General features: G+C 47.8%; 1 protein-coding gene across 1 annotated transcript in view; it reads right to left on the reverse strand.

Annotated features, from left to right (window-relative positions):
* Positions 1-9,641: 9,641 nt before the first annotated feature.
* The window catches only part of LOC136676353 (retinal dehydrogenase 2-like), a 33,034-nt gene continuing 20,193 nt past the window's right edge, over positions 9,642-22,482 (reverse strand). The window contains exons 6-13 of the mRNA XM_066653298.1: positions 21,665-21,793; positions 20,792-20,905; positions 13,479-13,581; positions 12,590-12,774; positions 12,151-12,315; positions 11,667-11,824; positions 10,610-10,684; positions 9,642-10,495 (exon numbers count right to left, since the gene is read on the reverse strand). Coding sequence (XP_066509395.1) covers positions 10,423-10,495; positions 10,610-10,684; positions 11,667-11,824; positions 12,151-12,315; positions 12,590-12,774; positions 13,479-13,581; positions 20,792-20,905; positions 21,665-21,793 — 1,002 coding nt within the window. The 3' untranslated portion in view covers positions 9,642-10,422. The remainder of the gene's footprint in view (positions 10,496-10,609; positions 10,685-11,666; positions 11,825-12,150; positions 12,316-12,589; positions 12,775-13,478; positions 13,582-20,791; positions 20,906-21,664; positions 21,794-22,482) is intronic.

A 22,482-nucleotide genomic window follows, 5' to 3' on the forward strand; every position in this document is an offset into this window, starting at 1 on the left:
TGTGTAACATCAACATAACTCTTGCCAGAATATGTCAACTGAAAGCCAGCAATTCTGATGGTGTAATATTTTTACTCATTGTGGAGCAGTGGTGGATGCTGGTCTTTCAAGGAGGGGAAGCTCAATTTCGGCCTACATCGTAAAATGTGTCGGTTTATTTATACGTAAATTCTACCCTCCGTTCCTTTTTAAGAAAATGATCTGTGACCCTGTCGTACCAACAAGGCGTCTTTTCCAGGGACTTGACTAGTGTCCTCTCAATGGCCAGCAGAGCTAGGCTGCTTAAACGGCCTTGGCCCATGTGAAGTGTGTCCGCCTGTGCTCCCACGGATCTTTACACCAAAGGATCGCTGATTCGCTCATTTCGCTGTCAATCAAAAAGGGATTCAGCCTCAGACAGATCATCCAATCATCATGCAGAAGCTGAGCGTCCGGGCCAGCCGAGGCCAGCCCACTGCCCCATAGACCCCCAGAGACGCTGAGCGTCCGATGGGCGGGACAAAGCCCAGCATTTATCCAATGACTCGCCTCGTTTCGCTGCACTTCGCTGCTTCGCTATTGAACTCTGTGTACGCTCAGCGTCCTCACTGTTTAAAGCACTGTGAAGCTACGGGAATGATTGAGAGGAAAGCCGTGTCTTTACCAGTGATAAGAAGCTGATTCTGAACAAAAGTTGAGCGCGTTGTAGTGCATATTTATTCAATGACATGTACACACAACAGTATATATTTGATCACTTATTTGAGCTTCCCTTGCAGTCTTAGAGCAATCGCCCCTGTTGTGGAGCCTTATGACATATGACTTATGACTTATGAGGGCTCTAACACGCCCTCGTTAACTCAGGAAGGGAATGTTGATTATGTGATTAGATCCACTGAACAATGTGGATCCAGTGGATCCAAATGAAGCAGTTTGGGGAAAGTTGTCATTAGAGCTACGGTGTAATCAGGAGATCCTCTGTTTCTTCTTCTGTACCACAAGAGACTGTTCTTCGTTTCTTGCTTGCACCTTTAGACGCTGCCTTCTAATGAACATTTCCACACTACGTTAAGTGCAGAGATATTTACATGGGTCTTTGCAGAAGCAGAAATCAATCTTTACGTTCAACATTCGTTTTTTTTAACTTCCCATTGTAGTAAGATATTAAACCTATAATAGGTTCATGAGTGTATCCCAATTTATCAGTTTTCAAAATTGCTTTTAACAGCTGCTTTATTCTAAGTCATGCCAGTGTTGTTTGTTTTATAAAGCAGACCTCCTACTCGCACAAGGACACAAGCATCCTCCAGGCGGCATGTAAGAGCACGAGGACGAGGGGGAAAAATAAAAACGTAATGATACGTTTTGCTTGACAGACGTCTCAAGCCCAAAGAGAAGACCCTTGGTCCAGCAAGTTTATACAACAAGGAAAGCCGGTCGAGCTCTATTCACTTTGAAAGTGTTATTGTCATTGAGAGAGGAAAGAGAAAGAGTTATGGCACCAGCGGTGATGCAGAAATAAGTTCAAGCCCTTTTCCATCTGTGTGCAATCCTGGCCTAATGCTATCATCACCTGTTTCCCTGGGCCTCTCGCACATCTGGACCGCATTAAAAAAAATCACACAAGGTGCATTTTTTTTCGTTTGTCCATGTGTGTGTGTGTGTGTGTGTGTGTGTGTGCTCTGTAGGCTTTGGCTCATGTTTCTGAAATAGTCTAAAACAACAAATTAACATCTGAGAGCTGGGATAAAAGTGCTGAATTCAAACGGCAATTTGCTTAATTTTTTTTTTTCAAAACCAGACTCCCTGGGGGTTTTGTTAAACTAGACACCGGTTCCTAAGACACTTGCTTCGTTTGGCGCTGAAGGTGCCTCTGCCCTTGCCACAGCTGAAGTGGTGCAGCTTGTGAGCCCTGGCCTAGTTTATAGGGAACAGAAGCATCTCTGATCAGACACTGAACAGGAGGCTGGATAGCAGTAGCACATGGTCAGAGTGTTTGTTTAAAGGAATGAAAGGGTTTGCATTGAGCTCCTATTATGAGACGGTGGGACATCTCCAGACGTTTCCTCATTAGCTTTAATGACATCAGAAGCACCACAGGTGCTAATTTCAGACAAAATGACCGTCATTCTGAAAGCATGACTGTGGGATGATTTTTTTGTTTTGGACACTGAGCTATACCCAGTTTGGGAAAGTCTGTTGTTTTCCCTTCTTTCCGTAACGGGCTGGGACGTGTGTCCACTGCTGTTTCTGTTTCTCTCATGCGGGGCAGCTGCACAGCTGCTCTGAACTGGGAACGCTGCGGAGCGTCTGTGCCGGACAGGGATTTTGTGTCCAGTTGCGTCCAGCCCTTGTGCATGTAAGACGGCCCTAATGGCATGCAGTTGGGGCCTTGTTATTGTTCCTCGGCCAGTGATGTCAGAGGAAAGAGGAAACTAGCTAACTCCCAACCACGGGGGCAGAGGTCAAGGAGAAGTTGGCTGCGGCCCAGCCCCCCTTCAAGTGTTTTCCTATTCTTTTTTGTTTCGCCTCAGAAATTAGTCTCGCCCCGAGGAGAAGACACAAGCGTCTGCGGATATGAGCTGATTATTAGTGATGATTTATGGTTTGCAACAGCAACTTTGGTGAGATAACAGATCGGAGGATTAGGGTTCTCTTCGACAAAAACCTTTGCGACTGTTAGTGGTCGGGCGCGAGACGTGCTGACAGCTTCATGGGCTGTTTAGGACACTTTTTTAAGGGGGAATTCTCTGATTTCATGATTGGGAGATAAATAATGGCTACCGCAGGTCAGGAGATAAAGAGCCTCAGAAGCAAACACAGAGGAATGCTCTAGTTCATCATATTTGTTTCATGTTTTAATATGTTGAACCTCTGATACCTCTTGAAAACCCATTGAACACACACACTGCCACTGCCTTGATCATTTAGTGGGCGCAGCAGGGAGTGTCGCAGTCACACAGCTCCAGGGGCCTGGAGGTTGTGGGTTCGATTCCCGCTCCGGGTGACTGTCTGTGAGGAGTTGGTGTGTTCTCCCCGTGTCCGCATGGGTTTCCTCTGGGTGACTGTCTGTGAGGAATGTGGTGTGTTCTCCCTGTGTCTGTGTGGGTTTCCTCCGGGTGACTGTCTGTGAGGAGTGTGGTGTGTTCTCCCCGTGTCCGCATGGGTTTCCTCTGGGTGACTGTCTGTGAGGAGTGTGGTGTGTTCTCCCTGTGTCTGCGTGGGTTTCCTCCGGGTGACTGTCTGTGAGGAGTGTGGTGTGTTCTCTCTGTGTCTGCGTGGGTTTCCTCCGGGTGACTGTCTGTGAGGAATGTGGTGTGTTCTCCCCGTGTCCGCATGGGTTTCCTCTGGGTGACTGTCTGTGAGGAGTGTGGTGTGTTCTCCCTGTGTCTGCGTGGGTTTCCTCCGGGTGACTGTCTGTGAGGAGTGTGGTGTGTTCTCCCTGTGTCTGCGTGGGTTTCCTCCGGGTGCTCCGGTTTCCTCCCACAGTCCAAAAACACACGTTGGTAGGTGGATTGGCGACTCAAAAGTGTCCGTAGGTGTCCGTAGGTCTGGACCCACCGTGACCCTGAATTGGATAAGCGGTTACAGATGATGAATGAATGAATGATCATTTAGTGTTTTTCTCAAAATTAGAAGACTTCACACCTGGTCTGGGAGCACCTGGGGATGCCCGTGAAGAGCTGGTGGAAGCTGTGGGGTGGGGGCAGAGATGTCTGGGCTCCTTCCCTCGCCCGGTTGCCACTCCTGATCCTGAAATTGAGTAACCAGAAGAGATGACGACGATGATGATGTTTTGCAGACAGTTTTGATGCTGTTAACATTAACCTACAATGTAGAAAATAATGAAAAAAAACATTGAATGAGCCCAACGTGTGCCCAAACTTTTGACTGATACTGTATGCTTTTAAAATCAACAGAGTTAAGAAACGCTTCCTTTAAAGCTGCGATGTGCGGCATTTGAAGTTCCTCATTTTGTTATTTTGCCTTTTGCGGCGCAGGTTGTTGTCATAAATCAGGACAAATGTTCAGGACTAATTGGCTGTGGTTGTTTATTTGTTTGTGTGTTGTGTCTAGAGCTGGTGGACCATGTGACTAGAAGTTTGAGCGTCTCTAATGGACGTTATCCCTCGTTTAAACCCTCACTGTTTCAGAGATAAAGCCAAAGCCGTGGCGTAGCTGTTTCTTAAGAGGATTGGGACCTTTTGAACGGGTGCTTGGGGGTGAAAGTGTCTCCCTCTGGAGGGGGACGGTGTTAAGGTGCTGCTGCCGGGGGCCTGGAGGCTTCCTGTCACTCCGCACCGTGACTGCCTGCGTTATCTCAGCCCACTGCTTATCTTGATGAAGACAAACGAGCTCATTCAAGGCTCTAATGTCGCAATCTCATTTAGAAACCCGCCGTTTAAACGAGTCTCGCATTAGTTTGGAGAACTACTCGGCAAAGCACGGAAAATCCATACATCATTAGAAGTGATTCATTTGTGTGGAAATGTATGTCCATGAGCAAACTGAGAAGATTTTACTGAGGGCTTAATACTTCCTCCTGTTCAATAGATGGTAAGGTTATGCAGATCTTTCATTATAAATCTCCTCAAAGAGCATAGGGTAATGATCGGTGAATGATACTTATCAGACACCGTAAGTGCTGTGTCCAATAAATGTATTACGTGGAGCAGAAATATTGCGATTCAAATCTTGATGGATGTTTTATCGCCACTTAACCTTGAACCGAATTCAAGATGGCTGAAATGGGTGGGGACGTGGAACATCCTGCAGGAGAGGAGAGGGATTATCGTCTCGGTGAAATATGTATTCAGAGGCGCTGTATTGAAGGAGCCCAGCGCTAGGGCACTGTGACACACTGAAGGTTTTTAACGATTCTGTACTTTCTGAGATGATGCATGGATGATGTTAGGGTGGTTACTGACTTCGACACACCGTCCACCGCCTGGTCATTTGTCACCCGTCTGCAGGTTGTTTTTCCATGAGGAATAATCAAATCTGTCTGTCTAATGCTAACCATACACTGGAAGACTTTGAAAAGACTCTGAAAGGGCTTTAAAAAAAACTGTGTGTTGACAACTATGTGTCATCAGAGAGTTTTAGTCACAGATTCCAATTTTGTAAACACTGGAGGCCTCTTCGGGGTCACTGTCTGGATGAACCAATACTAAAAAACTTGTCATGATATTAAACACAGTTGATTTTATCATAACAAGTCATTGAGAGGACTCTGTCAGACAAATTTACATTTGAACGCTCACTGGGAACTGTTTTTTATATTTTTCTAACTAAAGCTTGATAAAATCTTTGAATTATAGTGTAATACTTTGTCTTTGACAATGTATATATTTGTTTAGCTCCAGCTGATGCACAAACTCCAAGTGTCTCTTGATTGTGTTTGACCAAAGCTTCTGTTAAAAGCTTTTAAAATGTCTTTACACTTAAAGTGGGGCATTGTCAGATATCCATCCATCCATTATCTGTAACCGCTTTTCCAGTTCAGGGTCGCGGTGGGTCCGAAGCCTACTGGGAATCACTGGACGCAAGGTGGGAACACACCCTGGAGGGGGCGCCAGTCCTTCACAGGGCGACACACACTCACACATTCACTCACACACACACACCTATGGACACTTTTTTCAGTCGCCAATCCACCTACCAACGTGTGTTTATGGACCATGGGAGGAATCCGGAGCACCCGGAGGAAACCCACGAGGCCACAGGGAGAACACACCACACTCCTCACAGACAGTCACCCGGAGGAAACCCACGCAGACACAGGGAGAACACACCACACTCCTCACAGACAGTCACCCGGAGGAAACCCACGCAGACACAGGGAGAACACACCACACTCCTCACAGACAGTCATCCGGAGGAAACCCACGCAGACACAGGGAGAACACACCACACTCCTCACAGTCACCCGGAGGACACCCACGCAGACACAGGGAGAACACACCACACTCCTCACAGTCACCCGGAGGAAACCCACGCAGACACAGGGAGAACACACCACACTCCTCACAGACAGTCACCCGGAGCGGGACTCGAACCCACATCCTCCAGGTCCCTGGAGCTGTGTGGTTGGCAGATATTTACTCTTCCATTCACCTTCCATAACTACTTCATCCTGACCAGGGTGTTAGTGGTTGTGTAGTCCACCCGGAAACATCAGGCACAAAGCAGGAACCCACTCTGGGCTGTTGTCAGAAGTAAACAGAAATACATCCTGCTTTAAAATGTTTTAAAAATAATGTGTTGTAAATTAGCAGTGTGTTGGGAGGCTGTATGCTGCTAAACGCTGTGGTGAGTCCTGATCATTGGAGCTAGGCTTTTAGTTTGAGCCAGAAATGTCCAAATGACATCAAAAATGAGGGGGAAATCAAAACAAAAGAAAGTAATTTTGTGCTAATTTAGTCTTTTCTATTGTGCATTTCAAAAGTTTAACCCTTTTGATCCTTAACATAATATAGATTAAATGATAAAAACAAACAAGCGTTCTACATCTATTAAAAATATATTCTAAAATTGATTCGTGTGTGTGTGTGTGTGTGTGTGTGTGTGTGTGTCTGCAGTATATATGTAACACTATAGCCCCTGAAGGGAGTTGCAGCAAGGCGTATAATTACACATATATACATATGAATTATAAAATATGCCTGTATATATGTGCATATGTCTTAGGCATCCCAGTGCAGTGTGGACCAGCCCATAAATGATTCAATACAACTCAGTAATACCCTGAGCAACATGATATACAGGGAATAGTTTATTGTCAGACAACATCCTCAAGTATATATTTATCATCAGATTGTCAAAGGGTGGAATAAAAACATATGTTCTTTGGCTATAATTCCATGAGAGCACATCTGAGGTGCAATTTGTGCAGTTTCTCTATTGAAATAATCTCCTGAATGGAGTTTTTATTGATTTATCATGTTTTTATTACCAAAAAGGCATGTGAGCAGCAGTTTTATACCCTTCTAATTTTGAAATATCTGTGTGAATGTGGCACGCTGCGCTCGTATGGGGCTCGTGAGATTAATAAATACCATTTCTGGGACTTAACAGGAAGGAAGGGTCAAAGACACTGTTGCAAAACTCAAGCCAAAGGAGTTGAACAATGGCAGTAAAGCCCTCATCTGCTCACTCACTGCAGTGGGTTATAGATCTGTAACATGCTGAGATTACACTGGGACTCATACAGCTGTTGTCACACCCTAGAACTGGTTAAATGATAGCCCTACGGCGCTCTAGGGAGTTGATGCTTTAATATCTGTGTGGATTATTCAGCTCTTTTTGTCTTTTGGTGTTTTTGTCCTGATTATGAAAACAGCTGATTTTTATGTATTATTTGTTATTTATTTATTATATATTGAAACTCCAATATATTGTAATAACAGTTTGGAATATATTGACACCACGTTGCAATGCACAGTTTGGAATTCATTCCTAATCCAGTTCTGGTTCGTTATCTTGGTCCAGATCCTACCCAGAATCACTGGGCGCAAGACAGGAACACATCCTGGAGGTTGCACCAGTCCATCGCAGGGGTGACACACAGTCACACATTCACACCTAGGAACACATTTGAGTCGCCAGTCCACCTACCAATGTGTGTTGTTTTTGTCCATGGGAGGAAACCGGAGCACCCAAAGGAAACCCACGCAGACACAGGGAGAACACACCACACTCCTCACAGACAGTCACCCGGAGGAAACCCACACGACACAGGGAGAACACACCACACTCCTCACAGACAGTCACCCGGAGGAAACCCACGCAGACACAGGGAGAACACACCACACTCCTCACAGACAGTCACCCGGAGGAAACCCACGCAGACACAGGGAGAACACACCACACTCCTCACAGACAGTCACCCAGATCGAGATTTGAACCCAGACATTTCACGAGATATTGGAACATTTCTGTGAGTATTTGATGCCCTTTTGGACATGTAGTGCATTTTCACTTTTCCTATAGGTAGCACCTCTCTGTATAGTCTGCTTTTTGTTTCTCTTTTTCACCTTATCTCTCTCCTCCAGTCCCCTGTTATAAAGAAAGTAACACTCTTCATCATCCTGTGTATTGTTGGCCACAGATGTCCATTGTCAAGGGGCAGACGACAAGCCTGTGAGTATTTGGGGAATTTTTGAGGTGGTTCTGGATTCTGAAGCATTCTGACTAATGTTTAGTTTACTCCCTCTTTTTTGCTAAGCACTTTATCTCTGTCATTCCCTGATGTGATCTACTCCATCTGATCTGGTCATTTAGCTCTAAGGGTGTGTGATGACCTCTGCTAAAAAAAGCTGATTGCTAAATATTTCCTCACGCTCATTCATAAAACATGTCTCTTATGGAAAAGTGAACGTTGCAAAACACAGCTTAAGATTGTCACGCTTTTTTGAAAAAAAGAGGAAGTCGTATTGCTTTGGAACTGGGTGTAGAGAAAGAACACAGCAAAAATCCCCTCTTATCTGAATGTGACAGATTAGGTCAGCAGTGTGTGTGTGTGTGTGTGTGTGTGTGTGTGTGACTCTCACACAAAAACATGATATCTTAACAAACACATTCCTTATCACAGGGAAAAACATTTACAGAGAAATGAAAGTAAATGAAATGCCTGTATAATACAGCACTGGAAATGTAAGAAAATATTTTAATGTGTTTTAATGTTTCCTGAATTGCTTCTCAATAAAAAGAAATGTCAAAGTCATTAGCATTGTTTAGGAATAAAAAAATTGAACATAAACTTCCATCCATCTATTATTAGTATCCGCTTATCCAGTTCAGGGTCGCGGTGGGTCCAGAGCCTACCTGGAATCATTGGGCGCAAGGCGAGAATACACCCTGGAGGGGGCGCCAGTTCTTCACACTTCACACTCACACATTCACTCACACCTACGGACACTTTTTGAGTCGCCAATCCACCTACCAATGTGTGTTTTTGGACTGTGGGAGGAAACCGGAGCACCCGGAGGAAACCCACGCAGACACAGGGAGAACACACCACACTCCTCACAGACAGTCACCCGGAGGAAACTCACGCAGACACAGGGAGAACACACCACACTCCTCACAGACAGTCACCCGGAGGAAACCCACGCAGACACAGAGAGACCACACCACACTCCTCACAGACAGTCACCCGGAGGAAACCCACGCAGACACAGGGAGAACACACCACACTCCTCACAGACAGTCACCCGGAGGAAACCCACGCAGACACAGGGAGAACACACCACACTCCTCACAGACAGTCACCAGGAGGAAACCCACGCAGAAACAAGGAGAACACACCACACTCCTCACAGACAGTCACCCGGAGGAAACCCACGCAGACACAGGGAGAACACACCACACTCCTCACAGACAGTCACTCGGAGGAAACCCACGCAGACACAGGGAGAACACACCACACTCCTCACAGACAGTCACCCGGAGCGGGAATCGAACCCACAACCTCCAGGTCCCTGGAATTGTGTGACTGCGACACTTACCTGCTGCGCCACCGTGCCGCCCTTTAATAATTATTATTATTTGAAATAATTAATATCCAGAGAAACCTTAAAGGCTTTTAATATTCTACTGGAAATAAACACTACACAGATGCAGTTTTCAAAATGAAACATTTTTTTAATGAAGGAAAACAAAACTAAAGTCATTTTTATATTTTAACTTCTATATTCATAGTACATAATTGTTTAAGAATGAAAATAAATGGACACCAATGAAGTAATCACTTGTGTAAAATGTTCTCTTATTAACATGTACTTGTTTTCTGAGGTAAACCATTTCTGTTTACATTGGTCAACACATCACAATACAAAGTTATATATATATATATATATATAGGCCATAAAAACAAAACAGTAAAACACAGGACAATTAAACAATTACATTTTTAGAATTAATACTTAATAAACCATCACATCCATTTTTCTGAGACAAAAAGCTTCAGTGGTTTTAGTAAAAAATAAAAACGAAACAGAGTCGATGAGATTAACGTGAAGGGAAGTTTAGTATGTGGTTTGAAAGAAACACCTGGCCACCTTTTGCACAACTCTGGAGGTGCTTCTGACTGGGCGGGGCTAAGGGGAGATGCTGTGGTCTGTTAGTGGATGCTGGATGTTGATTGGTCTATAGAGTGAACCTCCCTCACCCTCTCCGAGTGCTTTAGTATTGTTATTGGAGTTGGCAAAAAAAAGAGGCCACTGCTCGGTGTTATGTGTTGGAGACATGAAGGATGCTAGTGGACGATGGACACTGGTGTTATGGAGGTGGGGGTCCGTGGTGCTGCTTTTTGGAGATGGCTGGTGGTGTTAGCTTTAATGGACGATATGGTGCAGGACCACTGGAGACGCCCACAGGGGACTGACCAGTGATAACCCCAGAGGAAGGTTTTCTTCCAGTAGGAACAACCACATCTACACTTTATGAGTTCATCACTGGCATCTTCACTGTGATGGTCTTCACCTCTGTGTACTCCCTCAAGCCATACTCTCCCCTGCAGAACAGAAAAGGCCTGTCAGTGTGGCGTCTCAAACATAGACAGATACATAGATTGACACATAGATACATACACAGGTAGATAGTGTTTTTAAAGAGCTTTAGCACTTACAGTTCACGGCCATTGCCCGACATTTTGAATCCTCCAAAAGGACACTGGCAGCTCAAGGCGTTAAAGCAGTTTATCCTGAGGTTTAACAAAACAAAACACTCCGGTTTAGTCAGTGCTTTTCAAACTCATTCATCCAACATGTCTTAATTTATCCTTATAATTTGCCTAAGCTTAATACATTCCGGGCTTTGAGATGTGTCTAGAAGTGGCTCTGACGACACAGTCCGTCTCTGAATGCGCGGTTGGTTTATGACAATGTGTTGTCAGATTTTGAGTGTCTCCTTATTTTTTATTTGATGTGTTATATTGGGGAGGCACAGTGGTGCAGCAGGGACCTGGAGGTTGTGGGTTCGATTCTCGCTCCGGGTGACTGTCTGTGAGGAGTGTGGTGTGTTCTCCCTGTGTCTGCGTGGGTTTCCTTCGGGTGACTGTGAGGAGTGTGGTGTGTTCTCCCTGTGTCTGTGTGGGTTTCCTCCGGGTGACTGTCTGTGAGGAGTGTGGTGTGTTCTCCCTGTGTCTGCGTGGGTTTCCTCCGGGTGACTGTCTGTGAGGAGTGTGGTGTGTTCTCCCTGTGTCTGCGTGGGTTGCCTCCGGGTGACTGTCTGTGAGGAGTGTGGTGTGTTCTCCCTGTGTCTGCGTGGGTTTCCTCCGGGTGACTGTCTGTGAGGAGTGTGGTGTGTTCTCCCTGTGTCTGCGTGGGTTTCCTCCGGGTGACTGTCTGTGAGGAGTGTGGTGTGTTCTCCCTGCATCTGTGTAGGTTTCCTCCATGTGCTCCGGTTTCCTCCCACAGTTCAAAAACACACGTTGGTAGGTGGATTGGCAACTCAAAAAAAAGTGTCCGTAAGTGTGAGTGTGTGAGTGAATGTGTGAGTGTGTGTTGCCCTGTGAAGGACTGGCGCCACCTCCAGGGTGTATTTCTGCTTTGCACCCAATGATTCCAGGTAGGCTCTGGACCCACCGCGACCCTGAACTGGATAAGCGTTTACAGATAATGAATGAATGAATGTTATATTGCAAACTACACGGCCGACATTAATACTCTGTAAACAGAACCTACCAGACGGTGCCGGCCTGCACAGCTGTGGAGATGGTCATGGCTTTGCTGATGTCGTTGGTGAAGACGGCGGCAGTCAGGCCGTACTGTGTGTTGTTGGCTCTCTCGATGACTTCTTCAATCGTCTTAAACTTCATAATCTGCTGAACCGGCCCGAAGATCTACCACAGAGCAAGAAACAGGCACATCAGCAAAGGAGCCTCTGACACACAGCTGGAACTGCTGATTATAAGGATGGATTGTGTGTGTTCAGTAATGAAGAACAGTCAGTCAGAAAGACTGAAACATGTTTGGTTTTCTTTAGCGTTGCTATCCCAATCCCAGACGCAAAACATGACAGACTTCCATTTCCACAGCCTCAACAACCACAGCGAGACACAGCTCATTTTCCAGATGCACGTGCAACCCAACACTCTGCTTAAGGAAAAGCCGCCTAAAACGCTCAATGGCAAGAGCCAGTAGGAAGCCTCTGTGGTCACAGCTTTACCTCCTCTTTGGTGAAGCGCATGTGATCCTGCACGTTGGAGAAGACCGTGGGCTGGATGTAGTAGCCTTTGGAGAAGAGAGCTTTCCCTCCACACTCCAGCTTTGCTCCCTCACTGATTCCACTCTGAATGAAGTCCAACACACGCCTCTGTTGCTCTGCACTGATCTGAGAGCAGAGAGAGAAAGTGAACAAACAGTGAGCTGTGGTACAGTGCACATGTACAGGTACACTTTTCAAAATAAAAGTATGCTGTGGCACTACGTTGCACGAGTTCAACACTTAACTGACGAAAGCCCCATGCCCTAGTTTCTAAATCTTCCGTCGTATGACGGATATGCCACGTGTGTTTATGCGTCGGCTGAATACAAATGGAGTTCACGTGTCAAATGAACACAACCGAGAACCTATGATGTTTTTGGCGATACTTGTGTTTCAGTACCTGAGGTCCTTGCTCGGTGGTGGGGTCAAAGGGGCTGCCCACTATCCTCCGCTTCGCTCTTTCCACGCTCCTACGCACAAACTCCTCATAGATGGGCTCTTCCACGAAGATGCGTGAACCCGCTGTGCAGCACTGGCCGCTGTTAAAGAAAACGCCTTGATGGGCCTGTTCTACTGCCAGATCCACTGAGAGAGACAAAGAAAATGATTAATCAGACGTTTGTGCATAGCATAACTAGATACGTCTACTGTCTTTCAGTCTAAGCCTCACGTATTTGAGCTGATCACGACTGTAGTTAACATCAGTCACGACTCCACGTAAAAAACTCTTGTTAACACAGTGCCGTAACGGACTCTCCTCCACGCTGATGGTGTGCGTTATGTGATATCTGAAGCCTGAGGAGGAGCGTCCCGGCCGGCATGTGAGGGGTTAATGGAACAGTGGGATTTATGACTTTGCTGGGGTGCGTCCGGCCAGAGCAGGGCCCATTCCGCTGATTTACGGGCCGGAGGCCGCCCCGCTCACGCCTGCTGAAAGCATTTAAAAGCCCCAGCCGACACCTCGACTTGGTGAGCCACTTAGTGCCACCAGTGTGTGTTCAAGAGCCGGTTCTAGGCTCAGATTCTTCAGAGATTTATGGCTTGTTTACACTATCTTTAACAAAAACAGACTGATCCAGGGACGGCCCCTCTGATCTACAATTATTCACCCTCAAGGCTCAGTCCAGATAATCCAAACCCTGGTCTTTGATGTCATTAGCAAGTGGCAAACAAGGACCATTTGGGGGGTGTGGTGGGGAGTAGCGGGGGGTGAACGGGTGGCACCTGTGCACATACTGTCATAGCAGGACACCGGGAGGGTGCCCATAAAACAGTGTCTGTATACTTACAATCAGCGTCTGCAAAAATGATGTTGGGATTCTTGCCCCCCAGCTCCAGTGTGACTCTCTTCAGATTGCTCTTTCCAGCTGCTTCTTGGATCAGCTTGCCGACCTGTGGGGGGGAGCAGAGAGCCGTTTCAGTCCGGGACCTCCGTCGTGGAGCCTCCCTAAATCTCCACATCAGTGGGACGCTGTCGTTAATAAATCCTGCAGCCCAAACAACCCCGCCGAAAGAGGAGAGCGGCCTCAGCTCACAGCCGAAATATCTATCAGGGAAAAGGGAGGAAGGCAGTGTTTCCAGCGTGGAGGGGTATCTACAGGAAGCGCTGACCGCAAATTTGCGTAGGACGATCTAGAGCCTTTGGATTGAAGAATGTTAAAAGGCAGAGGTATTTAAGAAAGACGTGCGTAGTCTTTGACCAAGCGATTGTACAACAGTCCACTGTAAAGGCAGCCACTACGTGACTTTGTGTTGTGTATAAGCTCCAAGTCGCTAATGACCTTAGGTCTTCAGCACACAGAGGAAAGTATTTATTAGTCAACTACTTGCTGTCGCCACTCAAATATCCTTAATACCAGACTGCTGTTTCATCATTCTGAATTGTTAATAAGAAATAGCCAGATTTCACAGCAGATCGGAATTTCCCAACCCTCCCCAGAGTGGACTCCCCATAAGGGATGGCCAAGAGAACGTGTGATTGTCTTACTCAGTGTCCCTGCCCTTTTTGGAGGTTCCTGCAGATGCCTGGCCAGCTGCTGCTGCTGCCTGCATTGCCTCACTGTTCATCCTCAGCTTTCCCAACAATGTGTGGGAGCTGCTCTCAAAATGCTAGGCAACCCTCTTCCGTAAGCACCACTCCTGATCATAAACAAACACTTGGACGGTTTCCACCATCGTCCACTCGACACGCTGCTCTCCCGGAATACGTTCCCTTTCTCTCGTGTACGTCGGTCAGAGAGGCGCAGAAATGGGAGAAGAGCAAAGCGGATGATGGAGAGAAGGATAATGTTTATATCAGCCTTCAGTAATGAATGTGGCCTACTTCCAGAATACACACCATGAGCCGAGGAGTCAGAGCCAGGCATTTCCCAAGCGCTCGTACTGACTTGAGGTTTGTGCTGAAGACTTGGGTCGGTCTTTCTCGACCCTCACTATCCGTCTTCTACATATTTCCTAGACACACCTGATCACATGAATCAGTTTATTAAGCCTTACGTTATCGCTGTATCCTGCAGCCGTGGCGGATATCGTATGACACGTGACGCACAGCCCACTTCTCCGCGACCTGTTGTATAGAAAGCCAAGTGTGTGGATGAACACATAAGTCTCCTTTTGTCCAAACCCAAACTATTAGATCAGCTTCTCCTCCTGGGAGATGCTTCTTTAGTCCCCAGCTGGACTACACACCCACACCCACACACACACACACACACACGTGGATTAGGTGAGTCAGAGTCTGTGCATGTACACACTCTCCCAGCATGAGCACACTCTGTCACTTAATCAGGTCCAGATCAGAGGAGAAACTCAGAGACAGTGAAACAGAGGGAGACACTGAAGGCAGGTAGACCCCAACAGATCAAAATCAAAGATGAAGTCTACCACAGAGAGAAACTAAAAACAGGGCCTACGAGAGATGATAAAGGAGTCTAAAGAAAAATCGAAAAGCAAGACAGTTTAAAAGAGGCACAAGCTTTAAAAAGTAAGGGTTAAACTTTGTAAAAGAGCGAGGAAAGGGTCTAAATGAAAGAGACGAAAGGGAGACAAACAGAAAAGAAGGCGACACTAAAAGAAAAAAAAATGATATCCAAATATTTGGCTTTCCCCAGTATATTTGGTGAGTAAGAGCCTTTAGACGTCTCAGACATGGATCAAATGTTCAAGACGTTTAGAAGTAAACATCTAAGAAATGTGGTCTAAAGTGTAATGCCAATGAGGTTTCAGTTTTTAAAATATTTGTTCTTGTTATTACAGTGACACTTTGGCAATATAAAATCTAAATATGTAGATGATAGAGAGATGAGAGAGAGAGAGAGAAGAGAGAGAGAGAGAAGAGAGAGAGATGAGAGAGAGAGAGAAGGATGAGAGAGAGATGAGAGAGAGAGAGATGACACAGAGAGAGAGAGATGAGTGAGAGAGAGAGAGAGAGAGAGAGAGATGAGAGAGAGAGATGAGAGAGAGAGAGAGAGAGAGAGATGAGAGAGAGAGAGAGAGGGAGAGAGAGAGAGAGAGGGAGAAAGAGAGAGAGAGAGAGAGAGAGAGAGAGAGAGATGAGAGATGAGAGAGAGAGAGATGAGAGATGAGAGAGAGAGAGATGAGAGAGAGAGAGAGAGAGAGAGATGAGAGAAAGAGAGAGAGAGGAGAGAGAGAAGAGAGAGAGATTAGAGAGAGAGAAAGAGATGAGAGAGAGAGAGAGAGAGAGAGAGATGAGAGAGAGAGATGACAGAGAGAGATGAGAGAGAGAGAGATGAGAGAGAGAGGAGAGAGAGAGAGATGAGAGAGAGAGAGAGAGAGAGAGAGAGAAAGAGAGGAGAGAGAGAGATGAGAGAGAGAGAAGAGAGAGAGAGAGGAGAGAGAGAGAGAGAGATGAGAGAGAGAGAAAGAGATGAGAGAGAGAGAGAGATGACAGAGAGAGATGAGAGAGAGAGAGATGAGAGAGAGAGAGAGAGACACACAGAAGGACTGTTCAGAGGAAGCTCTGGGTGGCCTCTGCCAGCAGGATGAAGTGGGTGGTGGAGCACTGAGGGCTTCCACTGACAGGCACCGAGCAGCAGTGCTTAGGAGTGCTGTTTGAGTGATGGCATATTTACACACAGATTACCGGCCTCTACACACAAACGTCACACACATCACTCTCCTCGTGCTCGTCAGGAAGGATGACATTTTGATTTGAGAAAACGGAGTGGTCATGCGGTTCAGCGGCTGATAAGTGGGAAATATTCTGATGGTCATTTCCCACAGAAAACTAAACCTTCACAGCATTTCATAACACACTCAGCCCATGCGGCTGTGTTCTGAGAACGTTTGGGCTTTGGCTTCAATGTCTGTTTGTGCAGGAAATTTTGTGCACCTACATAGTGCATCCGATTCCTGTTTCTGGCTTTGTAGACCTTCTGGGTTACGCACAAACTTTGTAAGTCTTCTGCGCGTATTTAACAATAAGAATAAACACACTTTCAAGCCAAGCTGAAAGGACCATAAACTCTAGCTCTTTTCTAAACACCACCAAATCCAGCTCGATTTATGACAAATACATGTGAAATATCTTCAGGAGCAAATCAAAACATGCGCTGAGATAGGTAGATTTACGAGATGCTGTAATTGGGGGGGAAAGGAGCATAAAAGGCATTTACAAAGCAAGCAATGCACATTCTGAGCTGGACATTATCCCTGTTTACAAGGACATGTCAATGCTGACATTGTGTTGTCATTTGGCAAGATTCACTAGGTCAGAGTGTGGAAGGAAGTCTATTACAGTGGGGATTCTTTCTCTTCGGAAGAACTGCCTTTACTGCCTCTACTCTACCCACTTCAGACCAGCTACCCACGCTCCGGCTACTGCCACTTGCCTCGGACTGGCTGCCCACACTCCACTGAAGTTTTTATCAACAATTAGCTATTTCTACTATTGTTATTATTATTATTATTGCACCAGTCCTTCACAGAGCAACACACACACTCACACATTCACTCACACACACACCTACGGACACTTTTGAGTCGCCAATCCACCTGCCAACGTGTGGTTTTTTTTGGAGCGTTGGAGGAAACCGGAGCACAAGGAGGAAACCCACGCAGACACAGGGAGAACACACCACACTCCTCACAGACAGTCACCCGGAGGAAACCCACGCAGACACAGGGAGAACACACCACACTCCTCACAGACAGTCACCCGGAGGAAACCCACGCAGACACAGGGAGAACACACCACACTCCTCACAGACAGTCACCCGGAGGAAACCCACGCAGACACAGGGAGAACACACCACACTCCTCACAGACAGTCACCCGGAGGAAACCCACGCAGACACAGAGAGAACACACCACACTCCTCACAGACAGTCACCCGGAGGAAACCCACGCGGACACAGGGAGAACACACCACACTCCTCACAGACAGTCACCCGGAGGAAACCCACGCGGACACAGGGAGAACACACCACACTCCCCACAGACAGTCACCCGGAGGAAACCCACACAAACACAGGGAGAACACACCACACTTCTCATAGACAGTCACCCAGAGGAAACCCACACAGACACAGGGAGAACACACCACACTCCTCACAGACAGTCACCTGGAGGAAACCCACGCAGACACAGGGAGAACACACCACACTCCTCACAGACAGTCACCCGGAGGAAACCCACGCAGACACAGAGAGAACACACCACACTCCTCACAGACAGTCACCCGGAGGAAACCCACGCGGACACAGGAAGAACACACCACACTCCTCACAGACAGTCACCCGGAGGAAGCCCATGCAGACACAGGGGGAACACACCACACTCCTCACAGACAGTCACCCGGAGGAAACCCACGCAGACACAGGGAGAACACACCACACTCCTCACAGACAGTCACCCGGAGGAAACCCACGCGGACACAGGGAGAACACACCACACTCCCCACAGACAGTCACCCGGAGGAAACCCACACAGACACAGGGAGAACACACCACACTCCTCACAGACAGTCACCCGGAGGAAACCCACGCAGACACAGGGAGAACACACCACACTCCTCACAGACAGTCACTCGGAGGAAACCCACGCAGACACAGGGAGAACACACCACACTCCTCACAGACAGTCACTCGGAGGAAACCCACGCAGACACAGGGAGAACACACCACACTCCTCACAGACAGTCACCTGGAGGAAACCCACGCAGACACAGGGAGAACACACCACACTCCTCACAGACAGTCACCCGGAGGAAACCCACGCAGACACATGGAGAACACACCACACTCCTCACAGACAGTCACTCGGAGGAAACCCACGCAGACACAGGGAGAACACACCACACTCCTCACAGACAGTCACCCGGAGGAAGCCCACGCAGACACAGGGGGAACACACCACACTCCTCACAGACAGTCACCCGGAGGAAACCCACGCAGACACAGGGAGAACACACCACACTCCTCACAGTCACCCGGAGGAAACCCATGCGGACACAGGGAGAACACACCACACTCCTCACAGACAGTCACCCGGAGGAAACCCACGCGGACACAGGGAGAACACACCACACTCCTCACAGACAGTCACCCGGAGGAAACCCACGCGGACACAGGGAGAACACACCACACTCCCCACAGACAGTCACCCGGAGGAAACCCACACAAACACAGGGAGAACACACCACACTTCTCATAGACAGTCACCCAGAGGAAACCCACACAGACACAGGGAGAACACACCACACTCCTCACAGACAGTCACCCGGAGGAAACCCACGCAGACACAGGGAGAACACACCACACTCCTCACAGACAGTCACTCGGAGTAAACCCACGCAGACACAGGGAGAACACACCACACTCCTCACAGACAGTCACTCGGAGTAAACCCACGCAGACACAGGGAGAACACACCACACTCCTCACAGACAGTCACTCGGAGTAAACCCACGCAGACACAGGGAGAACACACCACACTCCTCACAGACAGTCACTCGGAGGAAACCCACGCAGACACAGGGAGAACACACCACACTCCTCACAGACAGTCACCTGGAGGAAACCCACGCAGAAACAGGGAAAACACACCACACTCCTCACAGACAGTCACCCGGAGGAAACCCACGCAGACACAGAGAGAACACACCACACTCCTCACAGACAGTCACCCGGAGGAAACCCACGCGGACACAGGAAGAACACACCACACTCCTCACAGACAGTCACCCGGAGGAAGCCCATGCAGACACAGGGGGAACACACCACACTCCTCACAGACAGTCACCCGGAGGAAACCCACGCAGACACAGGGAGAACACACCACACTCCTCACAGACAGTCACCCGGAGGAAACCCACGCGGACACAGGGAGAACACACCACACTCCCCACAGACAGTCACCCGGAGGAAACCCACACAGACACAGGGAGAACACACCACACTCCTCACAGACAGTCACCCGGAGGAAACCCACGCAGACACAGGGAGAACACACCACACTCCTCACAGACAGTCACTCGGAGTAAACCCACGCAGACACAGGGAGAACACACCACACTCCTCACAGACAGTCACCCGGAGGAAACCCACACAGACACATGGAGAACACACCACACTCCTCAAAGACAGTCACTCGGAGGAAACCCACGCAGACACAGGGAGAACACACCACACTCCTCACAGACAGTCACCCGGAGGAAGCCCACGCAGACACAGGGGGAACACACCACACTCCTCACAGACAGTCACCCGGAGGAAACCCATGCAGACACAGGGAGAACACACCACACTCCTCACAGTCACCCAGAGGAAACCCACGCGGACACAGGGAGAACACACCACACTCCTCACAGACAGTCACCCGGAGGAAACCCACGCAGACACAGGGAGAACACACCACACTCCTCACAGTCACCCGGAGGAAACCCATGCGGACACAGGGAGAACACACCACACTCCTCACAGACAGTCACCCGGAGGAAACCCACGCAGACACAGGGAGAACACACCACACTCCTCACAGACAGTCACCCGGAGGAAACCCACGCGGACACAGGGAGAACACACCACACTCCTCACAGACAGTCACCCGGAGGAAACCCACGCGGACACAGGGAGAACACACCACACTCCTTGGTTCCTTCCACTCTCTTCCAGTTCCTTTTTTTTCAGGGCTCTCTAATCTCAGGCCTGTTAATGCCCATTACATGAGATGACTCTTAAATGTACTGTATGTGCCCAGACTGATCTATGACTGGTCAGTTCAGATTGGAGCACCATTCTCTACAGGATGAATGCTGCCTAACTGTAAATGTAACTCAAAAAAGTTAGTGTACTTCACCCACGTTTCATTTGGGAGTGTGCCTTCTAGAGGTTTGTTTCTAGGAGTAGTTCAAATATATTTACCCATCTGTGTGTGTGTGTGTGTGTGTGTGTGTAATAGCCAGACTCTGTCGCGCTGTGTGAGGTCTGTGTGAATGTATTTCCCATAGAAACCTCTTCAATTTCCATTCAAACCAAAGCAAAGGCACACAACCCCAGCAGACAGGGCCTCAGCCCTTGTCCTTCACTGTGTCACTACAGAGGAAAGGAGGAGTGGGACGGTGTGATTCCGATAGGAAAATTACCTCCGTGGATCCAGTGAAAGCCACTTTGTCTATGCCCATGTGCGAGGCGATGCTGGCTCCTACGGTTGGCCCAAAGCCTGGCAAAATATTGACCACTCCTGGTGGAAACCCGGCCTGTGTAAACAAAACCAGAGGAAACAATCTTTAGAAGAGAGAGAGAGAGAGAGAGAAAGAGAGAAACAGAAAAAGAGAGAAAGCATCCCGAGCCAAGAACACCACAGGCCGTAGAGGGGGAATCCGGACCCATCCCAGTCTCCCTCCAGGCCCAGAGAAAGAGAGGATGGACAGAACATCAAAAGGAAGAAGAGAGGGCAAGGGTTACAGTCCCACAGAAAGGGAGAGGCAGAGAAATAACAACAGCTCAGGAGAAGAGGAAGAAGAGGAGCAGGGAGTGAGGAAGACACAGTGTTTTCTTGTGGGATGGACGCACATCAGTGGCCAGAAGAGTTGGCCACGGTTGAAAAAGGTCCCAACTGCTGACCAGTGTAATTAAAACCTGTGTTGCTTCAGGGGAAGAGCGCTTGCTTTTTGACTTTGCCCTTTGATAAAAGTGTTTAAATGTAAAGGCAGCCTTTTGTGTGTCGAAATACTCTGTGGAAGTGTCAAAAGCCCAATCCTAACACACCTGGTATGTACTGTAATGTAATTAATCCAGCAAGAAGTTGATAGTGATTTGTTATGAGTGTGTACAGACACAGTCAATGTGTTTGATTATGGCTCTGTACTACGGGCACTGACTTCTTTGATCAGAACTTGGTGTGGTCACTGGCTTCGCTGTGTTATTGTGGAGACGCTGTAGCGTCATAGTGTTGGACCTCTTTGATCAGGAGCCGAGCCATTGTGTGTGTGTATTCTGGCTGGCGTAGGCCGTACCTCTTTGATCAGCGCTCCCATATACAGGCAGGTGAGGGGGGTCTGCTCGGCCGGCTTCAGGACCACTGTGTTCCCACAGCAGAGGGCCGGTCCCAGCTTCCACGCCATCATCATCAGAGGGAAGTTCCACTGCCCACACACAAACAAATTCGTTTTTATGCCTTGTGAGGACGCAGGGTCATACGTTTGCTGTCACCTGAGCAGAAATGCCTGAGACCGAGATAGAAACCTAAGCCTGTGTTGTCGGTCCTGACAACGCAGGTTGTCTCTAGTTTTTCCTACAGTCGGGATGATGTTCATGTCCTGACAACGCTCAATAACAAACACAGACACACACACACAGGCTAGGAACTCAGTTTGGGAAATGTGTTGAACACTTTCATTATCTTTGTTGCTATGACTGTCACACTTACTCACAACAGCCATCAACGTACAAGTCACTCTCTGAGTCACCCTCGGCGTTCATCCACTCATGAATTGAAAGAAGAGAGTCATACGCCCTGGAAATGTCAAGTTCTTCCTCTTTAATGAATCTAGATAACAGTCACGGGTGATGTTACACCTCTCACACAGATATCTTCAATCTGAGCTCAATCTCAGGGTTTCAGACGTGTTCGGAGATTATGTGAGAACCCCCTCTCTTTTCCTCTTCCTTATTTTACATCCTCGTTTCCTCTTTAAACACCATCTCTTTCTAAATCAGTTTTGGTTTCACTCTCTCTCACTTCGTTCTCCTTCCTTCCCTCCCCCTCGTTTTCTCGCCCACTCTCTGTTCTGCTTATCGGACTCCCTGACAAATAAATGTCAGAGACTTCCAG

Source organism: Hoplias malabaricus, chromosome X2, assembly GCF_029633855.1.
Source record: "Hoplias malabaricus isolate fHopMal1 chromosome X2, fHopMal1.hap1, whole genome shotgun sequence".
NCBI classification, from domain to species: Eukaryota; Metazoa; Chordata; class Actinopteri; order Characiformes; family Erythrinidae; genus Hoplias; species Hoplias malabaricus.